The sequence below is a fragment of the Macadamia integrifolia genome, chromosome 6, assembly GCF_013358625.1.
Source record: "Macadamia integrifolia cultivar HAES 741 chromosome 6, SCU_Mint_v3, whole genome shotgun sequence".
Taxonomy (NCBI): domain Eukaryota; kingdom Viridiplantae; phylum Streptophyta; class Magnoliopsida; order Proteales; family Proteaceae; genus Macadamia; species Macadamia integrifolia.
Genome location: NC_056562.1, coordinates 24,418,964 through 24,438,154, shown reverse-complemented (window position 1 = coordinate 24,438,154; position 19,191 = coordinate 24,418,964). Strand labels below are relative to the sequence as shown.

The 19,191-nt window shown below is 36.8% G+C and overlaps 2 protein-coding genes across 5 annotated transcripts; one reads left to right on the top strand and one right to left on the bottom strand.

The window, feature by feature from the left end:
* Nucleotides 1-1,688: 1,688 nt before the first annotated feature.
* LOC122080976 (transcription factor MYB82-like) lies at nt 1,689-2,861 on the top strand. Its single transcript, XM_042647878.1, has 3 exons — nt 1,689-1,944; nt 2,029-2,158; nt 2,250-2,861. The coding sequence occupies exons 1-3, from the start codon at nt 1,809-1,811 to the stop codon at nt 2,668-2,670; spliced, it is 687 nt and encodes a 228-aa protein (XP_042503812.1). The 5' UTR covers nt 1,689-1,808; the 3' UTR covers nt 2,671-2,861.
* A 2,004-nt stretch (nt 2,862-4,865) lies between these two features.
* LOC122080974 (probable glycosyltransferase At5g03795) lies at nt 4,866-12,921 on the bottom strand. Of its 4 annotated transcripts, none has more exons than XR_006140963.1 (5): nt 12,091-12,921; nt 11,864-11,994; nt 8,943-9,291; nt 6,393-7,366; nt 4,866-6,078 (listed from the first exon to the last, which is right to left on the bottom strand). XR_006140963.1 is itself a non-coding variant. In XM_042647877.1 (4 exons), the coding sequence occupies exons 1-4, from the start codon at nt 12,541-12,543 to the stop codon at nt 6,659-6,661; spliced, it is 1,641 nt and encodes a 546-aa protein (XP_042503811.1). In that variant the 5' UTR covers nt 12,544-12,921; the 3' UTR covers nt 5,007-6,658. The 4 variants fall into 4 exon arrangements, 1 of the variants encoding a protein (XP_042503811.1); XR_006140964.1 differs by having other exon boundaries at nt 4,866-5,421; XR_006140965.1 differs by having other exon boundaries at nt 4,866-5,407.
* Nucleotides 12,922-19,191: the final 6,270 nt, after the last annotated feature.

Sequence of the window (19,191 nt, the reverse complement as noted above, 5' to 3'; positions counted from 1 at the left end):
ATTTAGTAAACGGTTTGGTTTTGGTTTCAACTAAATAAATATGAATGGAACTGTATCGTATACACCGAAACTGAACCGATTAACACCCTTAGTTTGTAGGCTGATTGTTAGTTGTCCGAAGCCTTGAGATTGACCTCGAGGAGTCGGTCCACCTTGCATCTTATTGGGATCTCAAACTGGTGGGTCAATGGTGGGGTTCTGGGCCAGTAGTTCCTGAGGAAATTTTTTTAGGACTACATGGGTATTTTGGTAATGTGTGCCCATGTAAAGATTGTTTATTGTAGCAATGGTTCTTTCTTTGTAATCTGAGAGAGGTGTGAGGAAGAGCACCTTAATCTTATTCTCTATTAATAGTGAAACAGATCTCATTGTGATGTATATATTTGCACTGTCCTTGCCTAATAGTTTGAGCTTTTAGATGAAACAGCAGCGAACATGGTATCTGAATAGGGAGGTTGGAAAAGTTTTCCCTACATTTCAACACACATTGTAACAAGATCCTTTACCCAGTATAGAGTGATCTCAGGATGTTCTCAATCTAGATTTGGGACTCTTAAAAGCTTTAATCAGTTATTGAATTGCAACTCAAGGTTGCAATCTTCCATAAAATTTTGTTTCCAACTCTAGGATCAAGTATCAACTCTGGGTCTGCATGCAACTTCATCAAAGTCTGCCACCTGCTACACAAAACACACTCTCAGACAGATCAAAATGGGTCAAACTGTAAGATCTTCTTGGTTGTTTGATGACCAGTCTGGTTCTTCTTCAACTATGGTTTGCCACTATTTTTTTCAACTTTTTATGGATGGAGATAGGGTGAGGTGTAAGTAGTGAAGCCATATTTGTTACTACAGCTCATGTTTGGGATTATTATTAGTCCAGAAAATAGCCTCTCAGAAATCATTGACAGAGAAGATAAGGATTGTATGAATATTCTCATCCTCATTAGAGAATGATCCTTTCAATCTAAGGCCTGAGGACTGACAAAGAGAGGCCCCACCTGAGCAGGGATAGGGAGTGATAGAGAGATGAGAAGAAGAAGAAGATGGAGCTCTGATTTCATTTTTGCTGTTCTCTTTAGAAAGTCTTGTTCATTCTTTTGGTTTCGTCTGTAATAAAAAGATGTCTTTGTCTTCACATACCTTTTTTCTTACAAGCCCCTCATGCACCAGAAAAGGTGAGAGAAGAATAATGGCTTCCAACTTTCTGGCTTTTCAGTACTGTAAATGTATATAATGATTCATAGTTAAGGAGACCATAGTTTTATTTCATGAACTGCACATGGTAAAAGCTGTAAGTAACCATAAGATTTAATCTCTACCATAGATAACAACTGAATAGTGGGTCCCATGTCTAAATGATTAATTTTCGCTGTTTGGGTTCATGATTTAGTAATTGGATTTGATGCTCTCACAGCTTTAGAGGCTAGAAAGGTGAAAAGCATAGACAAGTTTGAGGGCTGCTTGGATTGTTTCAGGTCAATCGTACCAACCCTTGTAGAGTTTCCACTCCCCAGTCCACTTCACCCTTGTAATGGTAGTTGGGTTCTTCAAGAATGGTAGATAGATAGATGGAAGGACCCCATCCCTTGTGCCACCCCCCCTAAACAACAAAGAGTAACTCAAGTTTAAAACACACACTCCTCCCTCAACCATACTAGTTCAATTCTCTCTCTCTCTCTCTCTCTCTCTCTCCCTAAACAACAAAGAGTAACTCAAGTTTAAAACACACACTCCTCCCTCAACCATACCAGTTCACTTCTCTCTCTCTCTCTCTCTCTCTTGCTCAATCTCCTTCTCAGAACTCTCATGGCTCCAAAGAAGGAAGAGCCCAACAAAAGGATTGTAAACAAAGGAGCATGGACAGCTGAAGAAGATCAAAAGCTGGCTCAATATATTGAAGTCCATGGAGCAAAGAAGTGGAAAGTAGTTGCAATAAAAGCAGGTCAGCTCCTGCCTCGGTTCATATTTACTTTAGGTTTGATTTTAATTTTGGGATTTTAGATTGATGGGTTTTTTGTTCTTGTAGGTTTGGATCGATGTGGGAAGAGTTGCAGGTTGAGATGGTTGAATTATCTAAGACCCAACATCAAAAGAGGCAATATCTCAGATCAAGAAGAGGATTTGATACTTAGGCTCCATAAACTTCTGGGTAACAAGTTAGTTCATTAACTAACTCTGACTCTAGCAAATTCTGTCCTTTTAGTGTTTCTTTTAGTTCACTTTTAGTGATATGATGATATCTTGTAGGTGGTCTTTGATTGCTGGAAGGCTACCAGGAAGAACTGATAATGAAATTAAGAACTATTGGAATTCTCATTTGAGCAAGAAAGTAAATCAGAAGCAGAAACAAATGGAACGTTCAATAACACAAAACTCCCAACCAGAAAGTTGGAACAGTGTAAAGGTGAATGAAGAAAATAGCAAGGGAGAAAGTGGAGACTCAAAGATTAGTTTTAATACAGATAAGTTAGTTGAAGCAGAGACATTCTTTACTAGTATCAATGGAGGGCCTTCCAATTTGGAAGTGATGAGTGATTACAACATGAAACCAGAGACTGGTTTTAACCTGGAAGAGTGGTTTGATTTCTCAAATGAAGAAGAATCTTCCAGTTTAGATTGGGTGAAGGAATTCCTTGAACCTGACCAAAGCTTCTATGGTTTTTCTTGATCTCACTCCCTCCCCAAGCTCTCTCTCTCTCTCTCTCAATTAGTACTGTAAGAGGATGTTGTTAGGAGATGGGGATATTGTAATTTTTTTAATTTTTTTTAATTTTTTTTTTTTTTTTTGGGTATTAGACAATTAATTGTGAGAAATTCTCTCCCTGGTTTATAAAATATAATCCAAAAAAACTTTTAAGATGCTTTTTCTTCCCATCTAGAGATAGTGATAAGTGGGGACATGGAGTAAATGAAAGATAGCTATCACAAATCCTCTTATCTGTAAAAGGAAAAATGACAAGCCCTTATTCTTCCTGTTTTGTGAATTCATACCGTTTTTGGCTATTCAAAGATATTCTTCAATTTTGATGTTAATTGTGAAAATTACCTAGAGAGACATTTTAGTTGAAAATATATACACACATTTCTCCATCGGAGAAGGAAAAGTACATCAATCTAGAGTCCCCTTACGGTCCCTACTGACGAAGTCGACAATGCCCTTATAACCGTTCTCGATATTCATCCTAAGATAGCTAAACCCATCAGCAAGGGATCCTCCATGGTGAAGTGAAACTACCTCCAGAATCACTATAAGTTTTATTGGACAGGCACGTCTAGAAGGTATTGACAGAAAGAAACACTTCCAGATCTAATGGACTACGATTCAAAGTAATTGATATACTATTGGCTCGTGATTTAATATCTCATGGATGATGGGATCCCACATATCCAATCATCCTAGGTAGGTCGTATGTGGTTTGGCAATTCCAAATTTAAAAAAAAAAATTGATAATTCCCACCATTGGATATATTAAATTCTTTGATTAGCCACAATATCCAATTTACCATCCCATGTAATTGCATGCGCTTTAGGCAAGGCCTCATTGTACACCCTCACACTAGTCTTGAGTTCTCTCAATGTTTTAACTCTGTCACTTAAAGCCCTATTTAAACTGAAAGTACATTAATACAGCGGTCTACCTACCCATCCAACCGACCATGTGGTTGACTTAAGTGCCAACCGTATACAACACTAGACGTGCCCATCCAAGAAAATAGGGTCCAATATTAATTCCCTAATTTTATTTTGTTAAAGTAGAGGAAATAAGTGAAATTCTACAATGGACCTACTTCCTCACGATTAATGAGTGGAAACATCTAAAAGGTTGTAAAAGAAGTGCAACATTAATAAATTAAAAAAAAAAGAGGCGAATAGGTTTCATAAATGTGTTGGAATTATATGTTCGTTAAATTTGAAATTTAATTAATTAAAAGAAAAAAAGAACCTTATCTATTGGCACAGGGACAGAGTAGGGTGAAAAGACCATGCTGCCGGGAATTAAAGAGGCTTACATACCCTCCCATTAGTAGTGCGTGTTGGTGCGTACTTACGCCAACGGTAGTGTTCTCTTGCCCTTAATTAAAGGAAAAAAGAATCTCAAAGGTAACGTGGCCTCCATAACTATACACAGGGAGAAGCAAAATGACCACCCCATCCCCTATAAAAATGGAAATCCCACCATTGTTGATGTCTTTGCGTGTACTCCCATTAGTTCTTACACTAGTGCAGGGCCATGCAGCCTTTTAGGGAACCCTCTCCCTTAAATAAATTTGATTGTTTTTATTGTGACACAACATTAATGGGCTATGGTTATCCTTAGGTTTTTATCTTAAAGGTTCTCGACTAGAGATAGGATTGGACGTCTAATTCAGACCGATCATCACATAATGTGCTTCTTGGAATGGTTAGATGCGCGAGTACATATATGATATGTGTATTAAACTGAATTATGTGAAAATCTTGCATGTGTTATTGTTAGTTATTGAGGAAAGGGATTTTCTTTTGTAGAATTTGTTTGGTCTTTTAAGCTAAAAGAGCAATGTCATTGCAGTAACACATCATAGGATTTGACGCATCAATGGTTGATATCGCTTAGACTACATATCGGTGCACTAGATTCATGGTATTGTATCGTGAACAAAAGAGAAGCTCAACACGGAATCCATTGCCCTTAATTGGGAATATTGAGGAGTGAGATTATCTAACATAAATTTGGATCCAATGTAATATTTTGTAAAATGTTTACAAAATTACCTATTGGCGTGGCCCTTATGCCCTCACACAGGGGGCAAAATGACAGTCTCACCCCTTTGAAATTCATAATACCTACCCCTTGTTGATGCCCTAATGTGCCACCCCCCTTATTTTTATTAATATATTATTTGAAAAAAATATTCAAAATGTTTTTTTGGGTCTGATCACAATCACATAATCTTAATCTGGACATGTGCAATGAACTGTGTTTAGAAGTAATTAAATTACATACCCTAGCTTACAGCTTCTTGTTCAACTCGAAAAAATTCTAAAATATAGAACTTCAATGTTGCATGTATGTCTTAAAACTTGTGGGGAAGAACGAACTCAAGATGCGAAATGGCTTTCACTTCACTAGCATCTGTTGCTTGAACCACAACCTTGCTTTTGTTTTGAAGGGATTGACCACAAAGATTCAATGGAACTAGTAACATTTTCTACTTCATAATTTTCTGCCTTGGCATGTTAAGGAATTTCTACAAGTTCTTACTCTTTCAACTCCTCATGTGTTGCACCGTGGGTGTCACTCCAATTGGTGGCTTTAAAGAGCTATCATGCTACAACCCGTTCAAGAGGATAGTTTGTTGAAGATGAGAGGGCTTTAATGCACATGAACTCCCTTCACGATCGAAGACAATCTCCATTTTTCCATCTGCGGTTGACCAACTAAGATGACATATTTAGAAGAAGGGAAATACATGACATTTAAGCACCATCAAAGTAGGAAGAAACTGAATACTCGATGAAAATATCACCATCAAATTCAACGATGTTCTGATCTACCTTGGACAACATCTCCACCACAAATTGTAAAATGAAATTCTCTTGTCATCCTTCCTCTATAAACGGAGAATAAGTCTTTCTATTGGGAACACAAACTTTAGTCTTGAATATAAAGGTATCCAACTATCCATGGCCATGCTTGGCCATGGGACTAATTAATGCAGATCAAAAGAAGGATCTGTCAGTGGAGAGATGGAAGGAAGGAGGGGCCACAGTTCTCAAAACAAATTTTCTAAAACTAACTCCTCTAGCCGTAGGCTATGAATGGAGTGTCCTAATGCTGAAGAAAAGAAAACCGACAATAATCAGGACTGGAATTTATAAACATTATCCCAGCCCAATTAGATAACTAAAAGTAATAAAAATAAGAGAAATATCCTCCTAATAACTAGCCCACAATTAGGCTGATATAAGTTTCCTGAAATCCATACGCCTTTTAAAAGACCTCCAACCGGGCCCCCCATGATGGTTATAAGATTCCTGATTTTCAAGAACTCCAAATCGCAAGCCTTAGACCTCCATCAAATGGTCCCACAAATCCTGGTTTTAAGGAAACCAGAAAATTCCACATCCAAGGCTGGTCAAGTTAGTATTCATATGAACAGTAAACTGATTCTGTAGTAAACCAAATCAAACTCTAAAGGTTCAGATCTGGGCCAAACAAGCCTAAACTGTAAGAACTGATTTTTTGTTTTCTATGAGAATACTGCATCAGAAGGCCATGGTTTTGGTGGAAAATGTGTATGAGAAGCATAGAGATCCCATGCTATCAGAATTACAATAACCAGGAAGTCACGGTACAAAATAACTACACAGAAGAAAGCATTATGAATTATTGTGAATTGAACCCATACCTGGAATAAAAAATCATCATCCGCTCCATTACTGTTTCTTCTGGTCAGATACTCAACGCTCATATATCACTGTACATTAAATGTACACTCCCAACCACACAAAATCTTTGGCATCTTGCTTCCAAGAAAATACCAGAGATGCACCCTTCACCGTAAATGCAAACAACAATATTGCACCTGTTTGAAGCCCTTTCATCGTCTTCAAGATTGTCCATCTTCTGCAGGATGGTCTGCTGACTGAAATTTTTTAGATAAAGTACACCAAATTAATCACCCAGAGAAATTTTCGAGGCCTGTGGAAGTTCAATCTGGTTCAGCCTACTGAACCAAAGTGAATGCAAAATCATATGAAACAAATCATATCTGACTGGTTTTGTGTTCCAAAGAAAATGCTTCTGCAACATCTTCACATTTATTTGCATAGAAAGATAGTGTCTCCAGGGGATAGCCAGGAGAATGTCCTTCAGATTTGGTATATCCTTTTCTGCCACAGTTACAGAGAAGGTGCTCCAATCAAGCACTTCATTAAATGGCGGGACAAAATTATCTGCGATGATCACAGGAACACACTCATAATAGATTGCCTCAACAATCCTAGGGCTATTCACCTCATACCCCATTGGACAGATACAAAATTTGCTCGATTTCATGTGTTCGACATAAGACATCTTCCTGGAGACACTGATTGGCAGAGGCCCATATATCCTCATGTATTCATCTTTATCACCCCAGTGTTTCAGCAATATGGGACGGACCCTACCATGCATGTTTCCAGCAAAGAAGGCAAGGATTGGGCGTTTGGAGACTCTTTTCCCCCCAACAGACCTGAGAGGCCTCCTGGGATTTCTAATTGTTGTTTCCGGCAGGGAGACATCCTTTCCAGCAACAAAGATTCCTTCAGATAAGTCAGCATTGCAGAGAGCTTTAATGGTGTTTCTGCGAAGTTCCTTATGTTCATTCACAGTGTATGGACCCTGCACAAGATTAAGATTCGATGAGAAAGTATCTCTGAGAAGCTGGACTATATAAAAATTTATTATTTTTTGAAATGGGAAGTAATTACTTAAATTTCAAAAGTAAAAGTAAAACTGTAGTGTTAGAAAAGTTGGAGGAAGAGTGATCATGTCAGTTACTCACAAGTAGTTTCAAATCAAATTTTGGTGGAAGGTTAAAAAAGAGAATCAATAGCAGATGCAGCAGATGCATTTGCCCTGGGGAAAAAAAAAGTTAGAAGCAGGTGCATCCTGGAGATGGTATACCAGTTAAAGCCTGACACTGGACCAACCGGTTAGTAAACGGCCCCAGAGTCGGGCCTAGCCCAATTATGTACTGGTCATTCTTGGTGTTTGGTTGTGGCCCGATCATGTATAGTCCGAATACCCTGCTGATCACCCATTTACAGCCTGATTATAGCCCAATAAGCATGAGCCCGATTATGGGCCATTAACCGACCGAACAAATAGAATTGTTTCCATGCCTGGCCTACAAGGCCCGATTAACTAAACAATCGGTAACAATGTGGGGCTTTAAATTGGTGGGGACCGATTATGCCCAACCGAAACCGACAGGTTGACACATGGAAATCATCCAAAACACCAATTTCAGATATCTCCTTGGTTAGAAATTACCTGATCAGATAGCACCAACCATCAAAGGCTGCAACTCACCCACGATTGGTCAAGGTTGACATCAACCCTGGCCCAGCCCAGCCCAACGTCTGGTTGAAGTTTTCCTACCCTAACCCAGTCCAACTAATCTCTCCACCCTAAGGGAGGCAGGGGGAGATCAGGTTGGCTTATTCTATCATGTCTATTGAAGTCATGATGTACTATTATAGCCATGTCAACTTTCATATCTAATGCTTCCAACCTACTATTATAAGCCACAGGATTATTAGCCAGTCTTTAATCATCCCCTATAGATCATAACAGACTCTGGTTGCTGTTATAAATCTACACTAAGAATTTACAAACATCATACTTTCTATTAAATTTATGCTTGGATACAAATATCTATCACATACATTTGCGTGTATTGTTGGGTTTTGGCAGAACAAAGTTGAACTGGAGGTCTCAATCCTATCCTAGCTGGGTGAAATTTGGGCTGGTTCCTATGTTGTCTGGTTGAGTCAAGTTGCACCCCTATAACCATAAACGTTATTTCACATTCTTCTATCACCAGGTAAGTTATATGCAAAACTAGAATGATTAGGGCTATATAATCAATTCAAATTTTGGCTCAGCAAGCCTCTTAGGTGGGTCTGAGTTTCTTGCATGTACAACATTTGCGCAACTGTACCTCTAAGGATGGTGCATGCATTCCCGAATCTAAGCAAGAGTAAAATAGATTTCTTCAATAAAAATAAATCTAATTCCCAAACTGATAATCCTCTAAATGTTTCAATGAGGATATTTGATGATTGAAACTACAAAAGCCCCACATAATAAGATTTTCTTTTGACTGACGTTTAGTAAGCTCTTATACAATTAGGAAAATAAAACAGGCACCATTAAGCAGAAAGAGTCAACAAGTGAAAAATAACAACCATACCCAATCATGGCAAGCAACTAGAAAATGATCTGATCCTCTTGTGTGGTTCCAGAAAGGATATTTTGCAGCAATCTTGTTCACATAGTCCCTCAGATATTTTGATAAAGGTAGTAAATCATGTGAATCAGGCACATAAAGAGAGATCTCCAGCTGGCGTGCACTATATGGAAGATAGAATAAGTGAGCTTTTTTTGGGTCCCTCGTTACAAATTGCCTGTTTTCCTTAATTAACTTCATAAACCATCCTTCAGAAGCATAAATGCCTTTCAGATATGGTTGGTGAAAAATTGGCCTCCTTCCATCAGGGTAGATGTAAACTTTAAGTATGTTTTCCATCAATTCATAGCTCCTGAAATATTGAAATTCACCTTTTCAATGTACCAATTTTCATGGGAAAGGACTGGAAGAAAACCAAGGAACTTTCTTCAAGGATGAAACAGCAATAGCTGGGTGGAAAATAACCAAGATAAAAATAGCAGTTAACAGAAACTAGATAACTTAAACCCTAACCAAATGAAATTGGATGAAAAATGGCAAATTAGTCCACTATATTGATTTATGAAGAACTTTACCATAACCACACTTGAAATTTTATGGGGCCGGTTTTTGTGCACAGTCGTGAATGTAAATGACTGGCATTTTGGCCCTTCATCCAGTAGGGGGGAAGAAATGGTATTACAAACCCTCCCTCTCTCCCCTGTCTGATGGCTGAAGTGATAGATGTGTTCATACACACCGTTGCATAAAACCTTTTGCCTAATTTTTTATACTATCCCATAACTTCAAAAAGGTGATGGCTTATATCTAAATTTAGATTATGTATAATTTCAAGGAAGATGATGAAACAGCTATCGACATGAATGTGTGAATAGAAGGATATATGGCATAGTTCCGTAACAGACAGATAATAGTCATCCCACAATTGAGTCTAAGGTTCACAGAAATTTTGGATATTGGAAATTAAACAACACCAAAAGACAACAGAAGTGTGTGACACAAGCACACATTAAGACAGTAGAAAATGCAGGGACCCCAAACATTTTCCATATGCCACAGTCAAAAAGGATTTACTGCTGAAAAAATAAATTACAGATTTTGCGCAAGACTATGACAATTTATCTACTGTCAGGTGACATTACAACTATGAAATAACAAAAAGATGTGCTAATGAAGAAATGATTACATGGAAATACAATAAGGGTAAATTACAATAACGACAAATTCCGTCTATTGAACCCAAATCCCAGTTATAGCCATTTCCTCAGAATATTTACTTCCAAACAGCCAAAGATTCTTATAAAATGAAAAGATCCATTAATGGGCTGACTCTGGATTTTCAGGTGTCTGATATAACATGAGAACATAATCATGTTTTATAAGAAAATCTCCCTTCAAACATCAGTCAAAAAGGATTTACTGCGGGAAAAATAAATTACAGATTTTGTGCAAGACTTGACAATTTATCTACTCTCAGGTGACATTACAACTATAAAATAACAAAGACATGTGCTAATGAAGAAAATGATTACATGGAAATACAATAAGGGTAAATTAGATTAATGACAAATTCCGTCTCTTGCACCCAAATCCCAGTTATAGCCATTTCCTCAGAATATTTACTTCCAAACAGCCAAAGATTCTTATAAAATGAAAAGATTCATTAATGGGCTGACCCTGGATTTTCAGGTGTCTGATATAACATGAGAATATAATCAAGTTTTATAAGAAAATCTCCCTTCAAAATATGAATTGAAGGAGATTAAGAAAATCCCATCAGCTAAAATGTTCCTTGGTAGCCCAACATTCTGCTCCATCAAGCATGCTGGTCTTGTTTCTGTTCCACAAATTCCCTCTAGTCTGATCAGTCTCATGCAGATTAGATAGCTCCAAAGAAAACCTTCATTTCATCCACTGAACTGTGTTTATGGGATCTCAATCTTTCCCTCTTCTGGGATAATTCAACTGATAAAGAAAATGACCATGATTGGCCATTGTCGACTCTCTAGTAATCAATGTGTGTGTTGGTGGTTTGGTACTCACAATAGGGGGGAATGTCCCCATTGTGAGTGGGTCCTATTTTGGTTAAATTAGTTAGTATTTGTAATTATCTTATTTTCATTTTTTTCTGGTTTACCTTTCCTTATTCAATTATGATTGTAATTGACTTATCATAAATAAAACCTACTGATCAGTGATAGGATTCAATCTGAATCTATCGCTGGTTCAGTCCTCTCTCTCTCTCCATCGTCTCCTCTTCTCTGTCCTCTCTTTCTTCTTCTCTTCTTTGTTGTTTGGGTGGTCGATTCTTAGTTGTCTGCCAAGTTACAGCCATTCCTATCCATTACCCTTCACTAAAGCCTAATTTCCTCATCAGGAATTTCAGAACTTAAGTTTTTGTTCTACCTAAACAAATTGTTAGGATTAATGTGCAACAATCTGCAATAACTTGAACATTCTATTCGGTAAAAGAGCCCAACCAAAAGGGTATACAGATGGCCTTCATTACAAGGCCCAAGAAAGATGTAGTTAACACAGATTATTGACAGTAACAAACATATCAACAGGACCATAACATACCGAAGCACAGAAAATAACCAACTCCAGTATGCTATATAGAACACATAACTGCTGGTAGAAAAGAGTGTGCCTCAAGATAAATACAACAACAATAAACTTCATGCGTGTAACACCATACCCAACTCTATCTCTAATATCCAACATGACCAAATAAAAGGAATGCGGTACCAGAAAAACTTTCGTTTAAGCTATAGCTTCATTGTCAGTGCTACATATTGATCATCTAAACCATCATAAATGCATTTTATAACTTCAGATAAATTTCATAATCCAATAATATTCCATTCAAAATGAAGATTACTTAAGCAACATAAAACTGGTAATGGAACTCTAATAAGACTCACCTTTTAAAAATAGAAACATTCCGAAACAAAGGGGCATAGAGGTCAGGATCATCAGTGACTATTGGAGCACGTTTTATCTCTTTCTTGGCATAGACAAGTTCTTCATCAGGCAGCAAGGACCGTACGTATCTCTAATCATTTAAGACCAAAAAAAACAAGCATGATAAGGTTAAGGTACTTCTAAGAGTTTTTATAAAAGGAAAAGATGAGACCCCCATAGATTCTACCTGCCCGAGAGAGGGATCTTTTTTTGGGAGAGGAGGTGCGACCTCTGGCTCATCAGAATGGTCTTCGTCATACGTCCTTTCCCTCCTAGAATTTATAATTGGAGAATCCACTAGTTGTTTTGAGCCAGTCAAATTCCGTAAAGTAGTAGATGAAACCGGAAACAACGAAAACTGTTCAACCCTTGCCAGAGGATGAGCTTCATTCACCTGCTCTGTATCATTCAAAACTTTGTGAGATGAAACCGTAGCCGATGGCAAGAGAAACCAGACCGTGAGAGGATTAGGAAGTGTGCAGGTCTGAAACACCGCCCCAGCTGTTGTCACGACGGCCGCAATTAAAAATAGTTTTCTCCAATTGATCTTAGAACCTGGGCATCGGCGTCTGACTACTTTCATTTCAGTTGCCGAGAGAAGCTGCGGTAAGTTCTTCATATCATCATCAAAAACCGACATTCTACCACATCATCTCGATTCCATAAGCTATCCACACTGCTAGAGGTAACATCAACAAGACCAATCTCCGATACATCTCCGATTACTTCATCAGAATTACAATTTACAAAATTACGAACACATACATATAAAAGCAATAGCCATCCCAAAAAGAAGAAAGAGATTATTCCTAATTGCAGAACCAGAGTGAAAGCAACCGCATTCAAGAAACCTCTTAACACAATAGTGCTTTCGGCACCTCCATGAGATCTCGGATAAGCAGATCCATAAGCGGATATTTCGAGCTAATTGAGGATATATTTTAGAGAGAGAGAGAGAGAGAGAGAGAGAGAGAGAGATACCGTCGTTTGAGATGGGGTTGGTTGGGACAGTCTCCGATGGATGGGCGATGAGCGACGCAGGTGGGGACAGTGGAAACCATAGGCGCGAAGTTTTCCGAAATTCCGCGGCTTCGCTAAGTTGTGGGGCCCACATGAGGAGATGAAGTGAATAAGACGCTGGTGAGCCCCACATGAGTCCTCACTCCTCAGTCCTCACTGCTCAAGGCACCCGATCCAAAGCGCAAGCCGACGAACAAATCCAAACTTTATATATAAAGAAACTTATCTAATCTCCACCTCCAGCGTGTTTTTATGGACTATCATGAGAAGGTGAGGTGTTAGATGTGAAGACTTGGCTAAATGGGATCGATGAACCATAGAACTGGGATTAGGTGTCGTTGAGATTCTAATCCAACGTTAGAAATCTGCTCTTCATGTGAGAAGCTAACTGTTTGTATATCGAAAAATTATTAAATATGATGGAAGAACTTGAATTAGGAACCTCTTGAGCTCTGACAGTTATGAAATTCTGTGAGCACCACATTTTTTTTTTCAATAAACAAATCCCAATTATTCTATGAACCTTTAGGTAACGTAACATTTGAGCTAAGTTGTCTTCCGCATTATATGTTGATTTTTTTATGGAAAGAATATATATTATAAAACTACCGGAGTAGGGATGTCAATTACAAGCCCGCATCAGTAGGCCCAATTGAGCCCGATATATTTATGGTCTAATCTTAATCGACCTGATTAATAAACATATCAGGTCTAAGCCTGACCCATTTATTAATAGGTAGTACACGGTGTAAGGGGTAAGCTTGATGGGCCTCTCGACTGGCCTAGCCTATTTACAAGCCTGGCTCGGATCGACACGTTTAGCCCGATCTTTTATATAGGTATTTTTTTTTTTATAGAATAGGCATATATTGACATTTTTATCAATTATTGACTGTAATTTAGTGTAATACGTTTTCAAAATTATTGACAATTTAACAAAATAAATAAAAAATTCTTAAATCCAATAAAAAGAAAGATTGTTCAAGGCTTTATTGGTACATTACCCCATTTAAGGCCCGATTAGCCCAATTAGGAGAAGCCCCATTAAAGCCTGGAACCTGATCGAGCCCGACACAAATTCGATCAAGACCGATTCATTTCTTAAATAGGTAGGTCATGGTCCAAGGACATAGGCCCGCCAAACCCGACTAGGCCCGATTGAGACCGGCCGGATCAATTGACACCCCTATACCGGAGATTAGAGAAATCTGAACTTACCCCTATGTCATCCGGGCATCAAAACACGGCATGGCTCCTACACGTAGACATAACGGGGACGAAATGATAATCCCATTCCTCGTGAAAAATGGAAATCCCCTCCTAAAATATATATAAATGGGATAAAGTATCTTGCCAGTCTGGTGAAAGTTGTGTGGGATCATCTTCAATACACAGGGTAGGGAGCAATGTGGTTATAATATATAGGCATAAACAAAATAGGATGGTAGAGTTCTTTTTTCTTATACATATATACTCAAAAAGATCAAAATGTGATACTGAATGAAATAAAAGATGGAATAACTGCCACAACCATTTATGGTAGATCTCATTTCATAGTGGAAGGGCTTAGGTTGAGTTTGATAGTCATTCAGTTCCAGAAACGACGTTTCGTGTTAAAAATATAATTTTCAATTTATGTGTCAAAATACCATATCAAAACAAAAAAATGGTGTTTGCTAAATCTGTTTCAGGAAAGATTACCCTAGTTAGTCATTTTGCATTTCTAGTATCTTTTTTTTCTCTCTTTTCATTAAAAAAAAAATCGAAAAACACAAAGTTGACACCAAACACTTTATTTTATTTTTTTTATTCCTATAAAACGTAAAAACATCAAAAACGTTTTTCTAAATAACTATCAAATGCTGCCTTATTCAAAATCAGTCCATGGTCCATACTTTTATATACCAGATACATCGTCTTATTGTTTCTGTCGTCCCTGTCCGATGGCCTTCTCCTTTTGTTTCTTTTGCATGTTTACATAACCATAATAAAATAAAATAAAATAAAATAAAATAGAAAACATAATTCTCGTTTCCTTTGGATAAGATTGATGCCCAACCAACTCCTTAATTGATTTCCCTTTTAAAACTTTCATATGTATCTTGGACTGAGTAATTATCTTGTGGACTTGGACTTTGAACTTGGCGGTTGAGAGGAAGTTGTTAAGATTCCAAAATAAGAGGATCAAAGCATTCACAGGGTCTGAGTGTGATATGGTAAGGATCTTAGGGATTGACACTCCACTAAGTGTTAAATGGGAAGACTTACTTTTATTGTATTATTGAATGGTTTTATATAAAGTCCTATAGAGCCGTTACAGATTTTCTTTCCCAAGATAGTGCTATCTAAGATAGAATACTATATCTCGCCAAAAAAAAGATAGAATACTATATATCCTAAGATGGTAAAAGATCAATCAATTAGTCATTTAGTCCTAAGATGGTAGATAATTAGTCAAATGACCGTAAGTTAGCTCCGAGATAAGCTTGAGGACGTGGCATGAGTTGGCTCATGTTAAGACTCCCCTCAAGTTGGAGCGTGAAGATCACGGACGTTCAACATGGACGTTAGCTTTTTGTAATGGTCTTGGCCAAGAGTTTTGATGAAAATGTCTGTAACTTGTAGTACAATAGCGATGAGACCCTGTTGGTAAGGATGTGAATTTGAAACAAAAATCATTTACTAAAATCGAATCGAACCATTTACATCGAACTCGTGAAATTGTTTATCAAATTGTTTGGTTTTGGTTTGAAAATTGAACTGTGATTAAATTTTGATTTTGAAGTTTAAACCGTTAAACCGATTAATATATACATAGTAAGTTTAAGTCATTTAATGTTAAGTACACATGCATATCAATAAAAAAAAAAAATTTACATTAAACAACTATTAAACAATATATATATATATATAATATATGTATATAACAATAAACAATTCAATTGAATGTTACAATTTACATCCATTTTACTAAAAAAATTTAAGATAAAGAATTTTTTTGGATAAAAAATTAGAAAATATAAGAAAATTGAAATCGTTTATAAATGGTTTCAAATTTAATATATGTTCGATTTTAGTTTTCACAAAAAAAAAATCTTGCACTTAATTGAACTGTCTACACCGAAATTGAACCGAGTAACACCCTTAATTGTTGGGATTTTTTGCGCACAATATGGTAGTCTATTTCGAAGTGCTTTGTGCGTTCATGGAAGACGGGTTTTGCAACGATGTGAATGGTTGCTTGGTTGTCACAATAGAGTGGGACTGGGGCTGTGATAGGATGACCAATATCTTGCATTAAATGGGATAACCATGTGAGCTCGCAAGTAGTCATTGTCATGGCACGATATTCAACCTTTATCGAAGATCGGGATATGATGTGCTGCTTCTTTGTCTTCCAAGATATAAGGCAAGTACCCAAAAAAATACAATATCATGTGGTAGATCTTCTTACCACGGGGGATGTTAGATTTTATACTTATTTTATTATACTTCATTTTCAAAATGAGACATTTCCTTTATGTGTTTTGATTGTCTTGTTATGGTGTGGAACCCTTGAGGTCAAGGTAGCGGAAAATAGTATATAACAACATATGGGAGCCATAAAGTCCATTCATGGCCATTACCATGAGTGGAGAAATGGGCAAAGAGAATTGATTGTGATTAATTTTATTTATGAAATTGATTCTTAATTCATGTCATAGATTATTGCCAAGTGGAGGTAAATGGTCAGTGTCATTATATGAGTGCCCTTAAGTCCATTTATGATCACCACCATGAGTGGGGAGGTGGGCTAAATCCTAAAGTCCATTCATGTTCATATGACATTATTCTCCAATTAACTTGCCATTAGTTGGAGGTTACTCTTGGGGAATTCAAGAGGGTGCAAGCGTTGATTTTAAATCTATATAAACTCAACCAAATATATTGCAGAGAAATACATTCACACATTGGCATTCTGTCAATTTCTATTTATTGTAATCATACAAGTCTTTTTCTTCTTTCCATTTTCTCTAAGCCTTGTGTAAGGTTAGAGGGGGCTGCTGTGCTGTAGCTTTTTGCTCCTATAAGGGACTAGAATAATTGCTTCACCTTTTAGTGAGAAGTTGTTTTATTTTGAAGGTAGAGGTGCAGAACAACTCTTGACAATAGATGGCATCAATTACCTTAAAGGGAGTACTACAAGTGTGACTCAACCTCTATTATGTTTGAAGTTTCTTCAGTTGTCGTGGTGGTGATTCAACATCAATTTTAAGTTTTTTCTCATATCATTTCAATTAAGGATCAACACTACAACAACATAGTTTCTACTGCAAAAGCTTTGTACTGCAATTTGTATTTTGTAAGAAATTGTAATACAATTCTCCAACAGGGAAACTTGTTCAAGATCATATAAGGACTTATGGAGGTGACATATGAGTGTCTCCCCCTTTCAATGATAACCCAAGGGTGGTAATATAAATTTCTTGTCATCAATATTATCGTGAAAAAAAAGTATTGTGAACATCTAGGTGTTGTGGGGACCAATTTTTTTTTTGCGTCAGTCATAGCTAGAATGACATGGATAGTAACAAGTTTGGCCACTGGGCGTAAGTGTGTTGGATTTATTTATATTTAATATCAAAATTTATAAATATTTATTTTGCAAAGAATGAGTGTGGGTGTGGTCTACATTTATATATAGGTGTACATACACTCTTATATATGTACGGGAACGCTTGTACACATATATACACATGTACAAGGATGCTTGTACACGTACGGACACATCTGTATATGAATAGATACACTTATACGTGAAATGGTACTTTGTCTATATATTCTATAGATGGTCTGAAAATTATATAGAGCATTTTAAAACAAGTTTTTTTGTTTTTTCCACTCTGTATTCTATTCTTTTAAGTCTCTTTATGCCTGATAATGAGTATAGCCTTCGGACTCCCTATGTAATCATATATTGGAGTGTACCTTATGTGATAATGAGTTGTTATATCTTAGAGGTATAAACGCAATGGTCAACCCGGTTGCACAATTAGGGGCGTTTAAAAACCTTAAGGATAATATCATTCTGATACGACTCAACTCAAATTTTGTTTATTTCTGACTCAAAAAGAAGGATTACTATGGCGCTGTGAATTCGTACTTCCTCCGATACAAATACATCATATCCAGATAAATCTTATACTTTGTCCCTACTTATATTCTAACAATCTTAGGTTTTTAAAAACAAGTATTAAGTATAAGACTATGACTGATACGGTCTGTATCTCTCTCTAAATTCATATGCTCCATTCTTGATTATTTCCTAATAAGTACACATTCCCAGTCGTGGTCAAAGCCTCATCAAGAATTATAGACCCAATTGGTGGAAAAGCCATCCACGGTTCCATAATCAAGTTTGGATTTCTATGTTTTAAATCCCCACAAAGAATGCATTTACTGAAATCATTCTAGAGGGATACATGGTTAAGATTATGGCGGATGCACCTATTTGATTTGGATTATATCCAACAGAATTAAGAATGAATGTAGAATTGCACCATACGTATGAACCGTCTTGCGGTTTTTTGTGTCTTTCTTTGGAATGCTATGCAAATTCGGACAACTGTGCTCATGCATACTCTCGATAACTGTAGTGGCTAGAAACGAGGATTTCAATCTTGGGTTGTTTTACTTGTATCTCTCTTGCATTCTCGTTGTCATCTTGTGGATGTGTATTGTCCTCCTTGTTAAGGTGTGAAAGAAAGAGAAAGAAGGGGTGAAATGATAAACTTGAAAATTTTCATGTAAAAAAAAAAAAGGGATCTGTATGGATTGATTTGATAAATTGCTTTTCTTTGTTAAGAGACATGGAGTGAATTGTTAATCTCTTCGGTCAAAGAACATGTAATAGATGTGAACTATGGGATCGTTGGATAATGTTTCTGTCGTTTCTAGAAATAGAAATATAATTAAAGATGTTTGATAAGTCATGTTTCTAAAAGTCAATGGTAATTAACGAAAGAATAGCCACGAGTTGTTTCCAAACCATAAATAGGTAAAAATTTCAATTTCAATTTCTGAAAACAAGTGAAACGAAACAGTTTTATCAAACTTTTTTGTTCCGTTTCTGAACACAAAAATGGCAGAAATGGATTTCTTGAAACGTTATCAAACAGACCCTATATTCAAATCATTTTTTAATTTTATTTTTATTTATGTTCCTTCAATCATCATTACCTCTCTGGTGGTAAGTTGGGTAAAGTGTTTTACCCAAAAAAAAAAAAAA

What these genes read in the sequence shown, in the direction of transcription:
- LOC122080976 (XM_042647878.1), top strand. Translation starts at nt 1,809, where the DNA reads ATGGCTCCAAAGAAGGAAGAGCCCAACAAAAGGATTGTAAACAAAGGA. An exon ending in AGTAGTTGCAATAAAAGCAG is followed by an intron (nt 1,945 to 2,028) that starts GTCAGCTCCTGC and finishes TTGTTCTTGTAG; the next exon opens with GTTTGGATCGATGTGGGAAG. An exon ending in CATAAACTTCTGGGTAACAA is followed by an intron (nt 2,159 to 2,249) that starts GTTAGTTCATTA and finishes GATATCTTGTAG; the next exon opens with GTGGTCTTTGATTGCTGGAA.
- LOC122080974 (XM_042647877.1), bottom strand. Translation starts at nt 12,543, where the DNA reads ATGTCGGTTTTTGATGATGATATGAAGAACTTACCGCAGCTTCTCTCG. An exon ending in AAGATCCCTCTCTCGGGCAG is followed by an intron (nt 11,995 to 12,090) that starts GTAGAATCTATG and finishes TTAAATGATTAG; the next exon opens with AGATACGTACGGTCCTTGCT. An exon ending in TAGTTGCTTGCCATGATTGG is followed by an intron (nt 7,367 to 8,942) that starts GTATGGTTGTTA and finishes AATCTTGTGCAG; the next exon opens with GGTCCATACACTGTGAATGA.